Below are 14,016 nucleotides of genomic sequence, written 5' to 3'. Positions count from 1 at the left end.
TTTCTTTACTTTTTCCTCAGGTAAGTTCGCTCTTTGCAAATTTTACAAAAAAAAAATGCACTAACTGTGGGAAACGCTGCACAAAGTCGTAGCGTGATAGGTTAAGAAACCGATGTTGGTTGGAAAACGTTTATTGTCAGAAAAAAAAGAAAAGTCTTGCGACTGAAGTCTTTAGACTTTAAAAAATGTGAGGGGAGGGGTCGCGCAGGTACAGGAGCTTGCTACGCGGTGCCTAGATGAATCTTTTTATTCCTGTAGAGGCGATGAAGTCTAGGAGACTCTTAAGCAGCTCCTTATTGCGTTCAATATCTTCTAACGCTTGTAATGGTTGGGTCCATTCTTCATAACTTGTTACCCTTGCTGAGGTCTTATGCTTCATCCTCTTTTCTTTCCAACACTCGCATTCCCAAAGCATATGCCTTAGGCTTCCTGTAGTCTGTTCGCAGAAGGGGCGGCCGCTATCTTGGCTTATGCCTTTTCTACTAAGCATACATGGGTCGTTCGTGGCTTCAGAGTGCAACCTCCTAATGCAAACCCTTTGCCACCTACTGAGCCTCATTGTTGGTAGGGCAGGAGGGATAGGTTTAAGGGCATTAAGTCTGGCCCTTCTTCGTTCCTTATTGACGTCCCTGGCCTCGTGAGGAGCGAAATCAAACGGGTCCCGTTGCTCGACGGGCACGATGGCTGGAAGCGTCGATTGGTGGCGATAGTATTGGAAGATTATCTCCGCCTTGGCTTCCCGCTCGGCCCTGTCTTGTCCAAGGATCCCTGAGTGACCGGGAACCCACTCCAGGTAGAAGTTGGTGTCCTTGCTTCTTGCTTCTTTGATGTTTATCATGATCTTTTGTGCTGCCTTGCCCATGGTGCATGGGTTTCGAAGTTCCTCGATGGCCTCTCTAGAGTCCGAGAAGAGGTATATAGTCTCCTTTTCTTCATGGCAGTGGCTCTGTATGGCGTCGGCCACTGCTTCTAGTTCGGCCCTTTTCACGTGGGTTCCTTCTTCCAGGAGCCTTCGCCCATAGTTGTTCTTTGTCGTGTTAAACCATGCACAAGCCGCTTTTCCCTCCTTAGTAACTGTTGCATCGGTGTAGATGACCTGGTGTGATGGAAAGATGCTGAATAAAGGACGAAGAACCCGAGGACGGCGAGTAAAAGAAAGAGAGGTGTATTATGTACAGAAGAAAAAACGAAAATAGATGACGTATAGTCTCACTCGAGTCAGGCACCGCACCTTCACGTCGTCGTCGGTGGCGGCCACGGGTGCTGCCTTCTGGGTCGGCTTGGGGAATGTTTGCTTTCCGGCGTAGGCGGCGGTCCTCTTGGCCAGGGCTAGCTCTCACGGGCCTCTAGCCGCCCGTCCAGAACCAGTCGTTGCTGCCGTCGGGACCGCGGGAGCCCACCGATGTCTTTTTTAGCGTCGCAGTTGCCGATCTGCCTTCAGAAGCCCCCTTTTTCACGCGCACCACACTGTCCGGCCCCACTTCGACTTCCTCTCTTCTCGCTTCCATAGTCCACCTCACCACACGACCCCCCCTTTAAGACAATTGTTCCAATTGTTTCAAAAAGGGACAAACAAACAATCAAACCAAAAACATAAGAGTAAGAAACATCGCACTACTTTTCTAAGTTAAACTAAGTAATTTGGCTGGTGTTGACACTCACTCAGCTGGCTTTTCGCGTTCTCACGTCCCAGTTTCGCAAGCCATCATATTGCTTGTGTTTACCAAACTTGCTTGTGTAAGCCATGTTTTCATCTTGTCATAGAATACACAAAGGGATGGACAGGCCTTCACGATGACAGTGATGTGCCAGTGCAGATTACAAGCGACTCAAAAAGTCTGCTCCAAAGTTTTCGCTTCCCTTGATGTACGCGACGTGGAAGTCGTATTCGGCGAGTAGTAAACTCCACCTCAGTACCCGGTTGTTTAATTTTCTGGCTGAATTAAGGTACTGCAACGGTTGATGATCGCTTTGTATGGTGAAGTGTCTTCCGAACAAGTATACATGAAACTTTTTTACTGCCCATATGAGAGCTAGACATTCTCTCTCTATGGTGGAATAGGCGACCTCTTGGGGTAGTAGTTTACGACTAGCATAAGCGTTGGGATGAAGAACGTTGTCGTGCTCTTGCATGAGCACGGCTCCCAAGGACCTTTCTGAGGCGTCTGTCCTCAGTACGAATGTCTTCGTCACATCTGGTGATTTCAAGATAGGCTTTCTGGAAAGCAGTCTTTTCAGTTCATCGAATGCCTTTGCGTGTTTCTTCTCCCAGATAACTTTGTCAAACGCTCTTTGTTTCGTCAGCTCCGTCAAAGGAAGTGCGGTCTCCGCGTAGTTTGGGATAAACTCCCTGTAGTAGCCTGTTAATCCCAGGAATGATCTTACTTCTTTTTTGGTTCGAGGTTGTTTACAGTCCTGGATTTTCTCCAGGGTCTCCGTCAGAGGCTTGAAGGATCCTTGCCCAACCTTATGGCCCAGGAATGTTATTTTGGAGAAGCCAATCTCTGTCTTTTTGGGTTAGATCGTTAGTCCTCCTTCTCTTACCCTGGTCAAAAACTGACGCACTGCTTTTAAGTGATCTTCCCAGCAGTCAGACGCAACTAAAACATCGTCAAAGTAGTGGTGATCGTCCGGTACGCCATCAAGAATCTTCCTCATCAACCGTGTAAATACTGCCGGGGCTGTTTTGATGCCGAAGGGCATAAACCGGAATCGATATAATCCCGTTGTTGTCGAGAAAGCCGTTGCGTCTTCTGACCCTGGAGCCATTGGTACCTGCCAGTAGCCCTTCGCAAAGTCAAATTTGGAGTAGTAACGTTTTGTGCTCACTCTAGCGAACATCACGTCGAAGCGGGGGATAGGTTTGCAATCAGGTACTAGAACCTTGTTCAGCTGGCGAAAGTCGATGCAGAGCCTTGTGATCTTGTCTTTCTTTTTGACGACAACTACCGGTGAACTGTAGGCTAAGTCGCATTTCTCAATAATGCCTTGTTGTAGCATCTCGTCTACCTCCTTTTCCACAGCGTCTTGCAGTGCTAGAGGGACAGGATACGGGCGTACTTGAATTGGTGTGTCCGTTGTCAATCTCAGTTTGCACTGTACGAGACTGGTTCGACCAGGACAGTTCAAAAATACGTCTCGAAATTCTTCTAGCAGTTGGTAGACCTCTCCTGCTTGTCGTTCAGTTAGCTCCTCTGACATCTGTACATCGTTGTAGCCTTCCAGTTGGCTAAGGCAGACACTAGGAATGTCTTGCTCCTCTGACTCCTCTTCGATGGTAATGCCAACCAGGGCTTGACGGGGAGCACATAGAACTTCCCTTTCTTCGTACTTTTTGAGCATATTGATGTGAAATACAGTAGACACTCTTCCAAGGTCTATTAGGTAATCCACGTTATTCCTCCTTCTTAATACTGGAAATGGTCCTTTCCATTGCAGAATCAACTTGTTTTTGTCCGTTGGCAACAAGGTGAGGACTCTGTCTCCCTCTTTCAGTTGTCGAACTCCACTTTTCTTGTCGTAGTACCTCTTTTAAGTCATTTGAGCTTTCCTCAATTCCTCATGGGCGGTCTTACAAGTCTCTTCTAGTCTCCGTCGAAGATCCACCATATAACCATAAGTTGTTTTCGTTGGGGGTCTATGCTTTCATTTGTCCAGAGTTCCTTCAACACTGTCATCGGACCGCGAACATGTCGGCCATAAAGAAGTTCGAAGGGTGAAAATCCTAGGCTGCTTTGCGGCACCTCCCGGTACGCGAAGAGCAACGGATTAAGATACCGGTCCCAACACCTCGGTTTTTCTTGGCACATCCGTTTAATCATTTGTTTAATTGTCCCATTGAACCTTTCGACCAATCCATTGCACATTGGATGGTAAGGCGTCGTGGTCAGATGTCTGAGCGAGAGCAAGCGGCTGACCTCCTTCATTAAGGCTGAAGTGAAGCATGACCCTCGGTCGCTCACAATTTCTCGTGGTAAGCCTACTCGGGCAAATATCTGTAACAGACCCTCTGCGACTTCCGCGGTGTCAATGCTCTTCAATGGGATTGCATCAGGGTATCTGGTGCGAAGTCCACCACCGTCAGAACATACCTGCTGCCGGACTCTGAACCCGGATTGATAGGTCCGATGATATCTATGCCAACTCTATGGAATGGTGTACTAATGATAGGCATATTTTCTAGGGGTGCCCTGATAACCAAGTGTTTCGGGATAGTCCTCTGACAAATGTCGCACGATTTCACGAATCGTTTCGCGTCCGCTGTTATTCCCGGCCAATAGAATTCCTCACGAATACGATCGGTGGTTTTTCCTGTTCCTTGGTGGCCAGCCATGATCCCCTCGTGTGCGAGCTTCAACACAATCTGCCGAAATTCTTTGGGGACCACCAGCTGTTTCCACTGTTTTTGCGACGAGTCCTTGTATCTACTGTAGAGAATATAGTTGTGTAGAAAGAACTCGGATTCCTGCGATTTTCCCGACACAAACGCTGTGCCAACGACAGCGAAACACCTCTTCAGTGTTTCATCACTACGTTGTGCCTCCTTCAGCTTAGCGTGGTCAATGTCAATCCGATCCAATGTCATGACTGGTAACTCGGAAATCGTCCTTTGGCTGTCTGAGCGCCCCTTTCTGAGCGCCCCTGCGTATTTTCTTTCTTTATCCAGAACACCGTCGTCTGGCACCCTTTCACCCTCGTCTTGAGTCATCCTGCCGGCAGTCTCGTGCCGCACGGACGTGCTTATCAGCATGTTACTCTCCTCACTTCTTTTAGATCTCCCTGATCCTTCTCCCTCCCATTCCTCATCTGGATCATCAATCCCTCTCGCCCCTTCAATGTTCCCGAGTACCAAATCATACAGAGGGTTCTCCATACACTTCGCCAATACCTTGCCTGTAAAATAAGGCGTTCTTACTTCAATTTCTGCCTCTGGCAGATATTTGACCGTCCTATCCAGCAAAAACACCGGACTGGAAACCCCAGTTAGCTGATCATCCGTAACCAGGTCTCTGTTCACTACAATCGTGTTACACCCACTGTCTCGCAATACTGTGGCAGCTCGATCTCCCACTTCTCCCCGAACCACTGGCATGTTTTCTACTAGAAATCGTGGAGCCTTTCCAAGTGCCGCATTCACCACTGGGATTTTGTCCCCGTTTTTCAGTAGTACATATGTGTCATCTGGGTCGGTCTCGTCAGGTGTTGGTCGAACGGAAAGCATACAGGAAGCCTGAGGAGGTCTATCCTGCTTGTCTTGCGGTTTCCAGTGACATGCTGCTGCCTTGTGTCCCGTTTTCCCACATCTCCAACACACGGGTAAGCGTTGAGCCTTGGTGCTCGCCCAGCAGTCTGCTGCCTTGTGACCTGGCTTGTTGCAGAGAAAACATTGATTCCTCCCCCTAGCGGTGGGTGGCATTCGGGTATCCTCCTTACTTCGATCTCCACCCTTGTTGCTGTTCAGGCTGTCGTTGTTCCTTTTTGCCAAGTTAGTTTGGCCCTGCGCCTCTAAGAAGTGGTCCGCGGTTACTGCCATGTCTTCGAGCGTCTTGCAGTTCCTCTCTTTTAAGAAGACTGATAGCATTGGGTGACAATATTTTAAGAACTGTTCCGCAACTATCAGATCTTTCAGGGCCTCGAACGTCTTCGAAATTTCTCCAGTTTCAACCCAGCGATCAAAGTACCCAAGAAGTCGGGCTGCAAATTGTTTCCCCGTCTCTGCCTCCTCTGGCTTGCTTTCCCTGAATTTCTCTCTGTACCCTTCAGTGGTGTAACGAAACCGCTGTAGCAGGGAAAGTTTGACTTTAGAATAATCCAATGACTGCTCTGGTGTCATCCGACCCACAACTGTCAAAGCCTCACCGGTGAGGCACAAGCTTAAGGACATTGCCCATTTTTCTCGAGGCCAATCCTGGCTAGTTGCAACCCGCTCAAACCGTTGGATATACGCGTCCAGGTCGTCTCTCTTTTCATTAAATGGTGGAATTAGTTTGTGGGGACTCCGGTGACAAGTTTGTGCTCCCGAGTTCTCTCCCCTGCCATTGGTGTGGTGGACCTCATCATGAGCTGAGCCGCTATTCTCTTGTAAGCGCAGGCGCAGCTGTAACACTTCTTGTTCCTGTTGGAGCCTGCGGAGCTCTCGGTCAGCGGTGTCCTGTGTCTCCTTAGCTGCTTCCCGCGCATCTTCCCGCAATCTGACCCGTTCTTCGCGTTGCCTACCATGCTCTTGCTCAACCCAGGTACGGAGTTCTTCGCCCACGTACCCGAGCTCTTTACCAACGCCAAGCAATTTTTCTGCATCCATGCTCTTATCTCTCCCACACAGCCGTCCCGGGGTTCCGCTCTCTAGGGGTTGTTAACAAATAGAGAGTCCTGTCGCGGACGCCAGATATTGTGATGGAAAGATGGTGAATAAAGGACGAAGAACCCGAGGACGGCGAGTGAAAGAAAGAGAGGTGTATTATGTACAGAAGAAAAAACGAAAATAGATGACGTATAGTCTCACTCGAGTCAGGCACCGCACCTTCACGTCGTCGTCGGTGGCGGCCACGGGTGCTGCCTTCTGGGTCGGCTTGGGGAATGTTTGCTTTCCGGCGTAGGCGGCGGTCCCCTTGGCCAGGGCTAGCTCTCACGGGCCTCTAGCCGCCCGTCCAGAACCAGTCGTTGCTGCCGTCGGGACCGCGGGAGCCCACCGATGTCTTTTTTAGCGTCGCAGTTGCCGATCTGCCTTCAGAAGCCCCCTTTTTCACGCGCACCACACTGTCCGGCCCCACTTCGACTTCCTCTCTTCTCGCTTCCATAGTCCACCTCATCACACCTGGGTGTTTTCTTTTTTCTGGAGTTTTTTAACTCTCCTCAGGTGCTTCATCCCCGCAGTTTCCCTGTCCCTGACCTGGTCTCTTTTGTCTGGTACGTCTGTTTTGATTAGCGCCGATTCCCAGGGGGGAGGTTCCTCCTCTGGTTCCTCCATTTGTGGACATATGTTCCTCATTTTAATGAGTATCGCGCGCCCTGCCTTGGTGCCGTGAAGCCGAACTTTTCGGGTTGTGGCCGATTCTTCCGCCACGTCTTCAATTTCGTTTAGCTCTGCCCATTTTCTTACTTCCTCTTTTCGTGCATGCTTTAGTAAACCCATGACTACTCTTTGTGCTTTTCGCATAAGGGTCTTGATTGACTCTTTCTGACTTGAACTTAGTGTGGTGTAATTGAAACCGTAAGTCGCCTTCGACACCAGGAAAGCCTTCGACACCAGGAAAGCCTTAATGAGCATTCTTAGCGTTTCTTCGTTGGCTCCCCATGACTTCGTTGCTGTTCTTCTGATAATACTTAGAGTATGGTTCCAGTTTTTTGTAAGCGCTTTAAGCCAATCGTTCGCTTTTCCGTTCTGGAATATGTGCATCCCTAAAATTTTTGTTGACTCTGTCGGTTACAGCCTTGTCCCTGCCAAACAGAAGATATGCTTGCATTCGTGTTTTTTTCTTCCTCCAGGTGTGGCGATCAGGATGAGAGCCGTCTTGTCTGGCGCTGCCTGAAGGCTCACTTCATGCGTGAATTCTTCGATCGCCTTCAATCCTTCTTTGATTGCGTCTGCTTGGCGGTCGTAAACTCCTCCCTTTGTCCAGAGGGTGACGTCATCTGCGTATATGGTGAAAGATAGATTCTTGATATTGTCCAGTTTCCAGGCCAATCTAGACATAACTATGTTGAAAAGGGTTGGTGATAAAATTGCCCCTTGCGGTACTCCTATGTGGTTTCTCTGTGTTGGTCCCCTTTCTTCTCCGACGCATACCGAGTACGTTCTGTCCCTCAAGAATTCTTCGATGAATTTGAGCATGTTGCCTTGAATACCGCAGGATCTGGCACCCTTTAGGACAGAGGAATGTGGAACTAAGTCGAATGCTTTTCGAATGTCTACCGCGACCAGTATTTTTGGAGTTGCAGTAGGCTTTTTACTGGTGAGATCGTGATGCAGAAGAGCTAAACTATCCTGTGTGCAAAGTGCCTTTCTGAAGCCTGTTTGCATAGGATGTAGCCTGTTTTCATGCTCTAGAGTCCAATTGATTCTGCCGAGCACCATCCTCTCCATCGTCTTGCAGATGTTTGACGTCAGCGATATGGGCCTTGGGTTTTCTATCTTGTCCTTGGGTTTATTTGGCTTGGGGATGGGCACCACGACCGAGTGTTTCCAACTTCCTGGTAGTTTTCCGTCTTCCCATATTTCGTTAAAGTATCTGAGCAGAGCTCTCTTGGCCTCTTCCGGAAGGTTTTTTAGCATCGCCGTTGTGATGCCATCGGTTCCCGGGGCTGTGCCCTTTTTAGCCTTCTTGATAGCGTAGTCGAGTTCTTCTCGAGTAAATGGCTAATCTTGTCCTTCCCTGCTTTCTCCAACGTCAATTGTTTCTTTTCTTTGCAGCTGCGGTTGTGGAAAAAAGGTTTCTCCTAACTTTTGAGCTAGTTCCACTTCCGTAATGTTGAGCTTCAGGGCTAGGTTGCTTGCCGTGTTTTTTCCTTTCTTTTTTCCTAGCATCGTTCGGTACGTACCCCATAGCTTCTTGACGCTTGTTTTATTGTTGAAAGTCCCACAATGTTGTTCCCAAATATGTTTTCTGAGATTTCTTGTGTACTTTTCTACTTCCCTTGAGGCCTGATTCAGTACTTTCCGTCTTTCTTCATTCTTTTTCCTTCTGTACCTCAGCAAGGCTTTATGTCGCCCTTCCTGCAGGTTTAGGAGATGATTGTCCGGGTTTGGGGAGCCTTCTTTGACTATAATTCTTCGTGTGGCCTCATCAGCAGCTTCTTGTATGAGATCTGTAATTGTCTTTTGTTCGATGGTATTAAGCTTAGTTGTTAGTAGACTCCTAAATTTGTCCCAGTTAATGACGCCGACTTCTCTCTTTTTCATGGTCTTGTTGTGTAGCATAATGGCGATGGGTGCGTGATCGCTACCCCATGGATCATCTAGGATTTGCCAGTCCGCTTCTGAGAGTCCTTTAATCCATGAACTGTCCGGAGATGAATCGGATTGGTACTTGTTCCCCATTCTCGTAGCTTGTCCCGGCTGATTAGCGCAGAGAAATCTGTTTTTTCGCATTTGCTGTTTTAGTTGCTCTCCTCTTTTGTTGGATAGGTTGCCCCAGAGTTCATGTTCTGCGTTGAAATCTCCCCCTATAAATGTTTGGTCTTCCGTGCAGTTGTTGACCCACCTGAAACTCTCGTCCCCCATGCTTGGTCTTGTGTAGAAAGAGTAAATAAAGATTGTTTTCTGTCCCATTGTAAATTTAGCGCCCGCAACCTCCTGATCTTCTCCACAGCCCCATGATGTATCAATTTGACTTTGCGGGTGCTCCTCTTTAATTAAGATTGTGGCTAATTCTTCTTTTTTCTGTTTTGCTTGGTTCGTGATTGCCGTGCAAACATTGTATGTAGTGTATCCCCGGATCTTCATCTCTGGGTGTCTTGCCTCTTGTAGAAGGATGGCATCGGGGGCTCTTTCTCCCCAAGATTCAATCCTACACTTCAGTTCGTTTATCTTCCCCTTGATTCCTCTACAATTCCATTGAATAATCCGAAATGTCTTTTGTGGTGGTTCCCACCCAGACATGCTACAGCTGGCGGAATGCTCTTTCCATATTTTGAGTGGCTGTCTCCATGACTGTTACGATGGCCGATGTGACCGCCACCGTTATTGCTTCGACGCAATCTTTCATGGCTTCTTTGAAAATTGCCACCTTCTTCGCATCAGCCTTTATAACTGCAGCAAAAGACTTCTTGGCGTTTGTTCGTGTGTTGGCTTGACCGATAGTTTTCTCCGTTGTCTCTTGTGCCATCTCCCGCATCTGAATCGTTGTTGATGCACTCGTCGGTGCTTGCCCCTTTACCGGTGTGTAGATCGGCACTTTTAGCGCTGTCTTGTCGACCACCTGTCCTTTTGTTCGAGGTGCAACATCGGCCTTTATCGGCACCCTTTTGGGGCATTGGTAGCTGAAGGCCAGATGTTCCCCACCACAATTTGCACAAGTCGGGTTGGCGCTGCAGTTGTTCCCGACATCTGCGGTGTGCGTTTTGCCGCAGTTCCTGCATGCTTCGTTTTTTCTTTTTGCACTCCTCAGCTTTGTGCCCGATCTTGTGACACCGGAAGCAGACAACGGGTCTGGGTGTGTAGGGTACCACTGGTCTTATGACCTGGCCAATATATACTTTTTCCGGTAGGTCCTTGCCCTCGAAAGTAAACATTGCCGTCTTGTGTCTTTTCCCAATAAAGTTGGCAGATACGATCTTATGTGTTGGACATTTTGCATTTCGTAAATTTTCAGGGCTGATTTCGTCGCTCCATGCATAAATCACTCCTCTGATGTGGTTGGTGGGTAGACCAGAGATAACCTTGACTCCGACATTGCTGCCATCATTCTTCGTAAAACTCCCAATTTGTTTGAGTTTCTCGAATTCGCCTTCATTCTTGGTAGTAATTACAAAAGCTTCACTTCTCTTATCATGCCTGATCCTAATTCCGTTTTCATGCGGAATGCCAACTTTGAGTAGAGTGCGTTCTATCGTCTCGGGGCCGACGTTTATCGGCTCCCGTGGCTTTTCGTTGCGGATTTTGATCTTGTAGATCCCCGCGTTGCTCTTCTTTTTTCTGTGGACGACATCGATCCAGGGGTTCGGGTTCCTGTCGTCTTCCTTGCATGTTTCTTCGCTCTCTTTAGTAGTGACTGTTTCCTCGTTTTTGCCTGGCGTTTCGTCGCGTTCATCGGCTATATCCTCATCCGCCGAGGAATATTCCTCCCGCTCTGGAGTATTTGGTCTTAGCCTTTTTCCCTTGATCGCCTTCCACGTTTTCTCCTGTCCTTCGAGCCTCTCGAGTCGCTCTCGCAGCATTGTGTTTTCTTCTTCCATCTTTGCTGCATTAACAACAATTCTAGCGGCAAATTCGTTTATAATCGCGGTCCAGTCATATAGCCCTTCCGATGTTCTGTAGCTCTCTGGTTCGAAACCCTGAGGAAGCTGTGTCGGCTTGCCTTTTTGAGTGCCGTCGTCCATTTCATTCGCCCGCGGCAGCAGAGTCCGTGATTGCTTTTCGCTGGCTTGGTTGTCGTCCTAGCCCAGCACGGGCCGTCGTCTTCCCTTCCACCCGAGATAATACCTGGTCCTGGTAAAACATGAAATCATCCGGTCTCTCCTCTCATCTTCTCGCACCAAATCCTGTTCTCACTTTGCAAGCTTCAGCATTGCAAAACAACAAGAACGTCTCCTCAGAGCTGGTTATCCGCAAGGTCTACTGAGCACCATTCTTGTTCAGTTAATTCTGGCCACCCAAAGGCCCCGTGCTCCACGTAGTAAGCCTTCACGTGTTATCTGCATTCCCTATGTGCACAACTCGGCGCACAGACTGAAGGCAATTGCAGCGCGCTTCAACGTTTCAGTTGTCTTCTCGTGCAAGTTGCGCCTGAAACAACTGTGCAGGCGCGTGAACAATAACGAATCCTTCAAAAGATGTTCCATCAAACACGCTAATCAGACCGTTTCCTGTGAAGAGGGGGTGGTATACTCCATCCCTCTCTCATGTGGCGACCGATACATTGGACAGACAGGTCGTTGCCTTAACACCCGCCTACGAGAGCACGTCCTCGAGGTCTCTCGTGCTTCGGACGACACTTTTCACCCAATAGTGGTTCATCAACGCCTCTGTACGAACTGTGAAGCCCGGTTCCAGGACACCTGCACGATTGGCAGACATAAGAACAAGCTCGGCCGAGAGATCATTGAGGCATACAAGATAGCCCATGACGATCACAACATCGCTGCCCCTTCTCTCGCCTTGTCCAGAATGAGATCAACTACCTGAGACCAGAGCTGGATTAGCCAAAGGGCGCGCTATCTCAATTTGTCAATAGTGTTTTTCTTTTTTCTTTCTTTCTGAATTCTTTATCTTCTAGTGTATTGGGTGTGAATTTGTTTTTTTCCGGGTGTATATATATTAATTTCCGCATCTTCCTCTTTAGTCTCAAACGTTAGGAAGGAGATAGCACTATTGAAGGAGACTCCAGTAAATGTGTGTTGCTAGTTGAAAGAACTGTGCTGTCTGTCCTTGTCCCTAAGTGTTTTTATTCTTTCTTTGACTCCTGTATTTTCACCAACACGCTCTTTCATCTTTGTCCAGGAATTTGAGCTCGCCGTGAGCGAACCGACATTTTGACGGCTTCAGTGTCAGTCCGGCATCCTGGATAGCCTGTAACACGGCTCGCAAACGTCTCACGTGCTCGTTAAGGTTGCTTGCGAATACCACGACGTCGTCGAGATAGACGAGACAACTTTGCCATTTCAAGCCGGAAAGAACGGTGTCCATTACGGGCTAGAACGTCGCCGGTGCTGTGCACAGTCCGAACAGCATCACTTTAAATCCGTACAGCCCGTCCGGCGTGACAACAGCAGTCTTTTCACGATCTCGTTCGTCCACCTCAATCTGTCAGTACCCACTCTTCAGGTCCATCAACGAAAAGTATCGGGCGTGGCGCAGCCGGTCCAGAGTTTCGTCGATGCGTGATAGCGGGTAGACGTTCTTTTTCATTACGGCGTTCAGTCGGCGATAGTCCACACAGAACCGAAAAGTCCCGACTTTCTTTCTCTCCAGGACTACCGGTGAAGCCCACGGACTGCTTGAGGGCTGGACAGTGTCGTCATCGAGCATTTCTTGGACCTGCCTCTGGATGACTTCTCTCTCTTTCACAGAGACACGGTACGGCGACCGATGAACAAGAAGCTTGTTGTCTTCAGTGACAATTCGGTCTTCCGCAACGTTCGTTTGGCGCACCTTTGGCGATGTGGAGAAGCACTCATTGAACTCGGCGAGAAGGTCACAGAGTTGTCGTTGTTGTGGGGTAGGCAGGGTTGGGTCGATGTCAAACTGCGATGGTGGCGTCGTCTTCGGTGGCCACGAAGAGAGCTCTTCTGATATTCCGGCGATAGCGGCTGATTCCGGGAGTTCCTCGGCGTGACCCACGGCGTTGCCTTTCGTAAGGTGCTGGGCCTCCTGTCGGAAGTTCGTTACAAGTGCGACTGTGTGTCCGTCTTGGAGCTCCGCGACGCCTCTAGCGATGCCGATCCCTCCTCCTAGAAGAAACTGGAGGCTTCCTTCGAGCAGAACGTCGCCGCAGAAAGTCTCGTCGACCCCAGCGGGTACGAAACACTCAACTGCGGCGCTAAGTTCACGTGGTTTGCGACAACTCGTACCGCGGATGACGTCGCTCTGGGGTCCTCCGGTGGTGGAGCAGGGATTGGAGGACGAGTGGGCTAGCGCGCACCAGCTCGGAACACGTGCAGCGAAAGCTCGCGCTACAGAACACAGGGATCCTGGGTTCAATCCCTACCCTTGCCCTGTTCCACAATACGCGAACAACTTACATTAGGCGGAGACCCCGCTTATACGCAGCCAGCGGGACCTTCGCAGCGATTTAGGCTTCGACGGCCCGCGGGTGAGCCCTGTTTCTTCCCGGTCGGCGGGCCCCCCCTTTGATGACTTGCAGCTGCGAGGTGATGTAGGTTGGTGCAACCGGCCCTAAGTGATGGTTCAGACGGTTGAGGCATAGCCGCGCGAGGAGCTTACGGATCGTCGATGTGAGTGACACTGGACGAAGGTTTGGAACCTCGTTGGGGCGTTTACCGGCTTTAGGTATGGGGGCCACGACGGCGTGCTTCATCCAAGGCGGAAGTTGGCCGCTCACCCAGATCTCGTTGACGGTATCCAAAAGGGTGTCTTTCTCCTGTGCGGGGAGGTTCCGGAGCATGGTCCAGGTGATTCCATCTTTTCCTGGTGCGCTCTGGACCCGGACTTGCTCAAGAGCACTGTGCAGTTCGGCTGGCGTGAATGAGGTCTCCAGCTCATTTGTCTCGTCCACCGGTTCGGGTTCGTAGATGGAGGCAGGGAGTTGCGTGCAGGTTGCGGGAAGAAGGTATTAGCGGCCTCCTCTTCAAAATCTTCGTGACTCATACCCTGGGTCAGCAGCACCGTTTCGACAACTC

General features: G+C 49.5%; 1 protein-coding gene across 1 annotated transcript; it reads right to left on the bottom strand.

The window, feature by feature from the left end:
- Positions 1-4,036: 4,036 nt before the first annotated feature.
- On the bottom strand, positions 4,037-5,884 carry LOC121833916. The gene has a single exon (XM_042287626.1). It carries the CDS (start codon positions 5,882-5,884, stop codon positions 4,037-4,039), a length of 1,848 nt encoding a protein of 615 aa, XP_042143560.1.
- Between the last annotated feature and the right edge of the window lie 8,132 nt (positions 5,885-14,016).

The sequence above is a fragment of the Ixodes scapularis genome, unplaced genomic scaffold (assembly GCF_016920785.2).
Source record: "Ixodes scapularis isolate PalLabHiFi unplaced genomic scaffold, ASM1692078v2 ptg000058l_1__unscaffolded, whole genome shotgun sequence".
Taxonomy (NCBI): Eukaryota; Metazoa; Arthropoda; class Arachnida; order Ixodida; family Ixodidae; genus Ixodes; species Ixodes scapularis.
Note: the sequence above shows the minus strand (reverse complement) of the source record. Positions and strands in the feature narration are given on the sequence as shown.

Bases quoted from the DNA above. Each gene is read 5' to 3' on its own strand.
- LOC121833916 (XM_042287626.1), bottom strand. From the start codon at position 5,884: ATGTCCTTAAGCTTGTGCCTCACCGGTGAGGCTTTGACAGTTGTGGGT.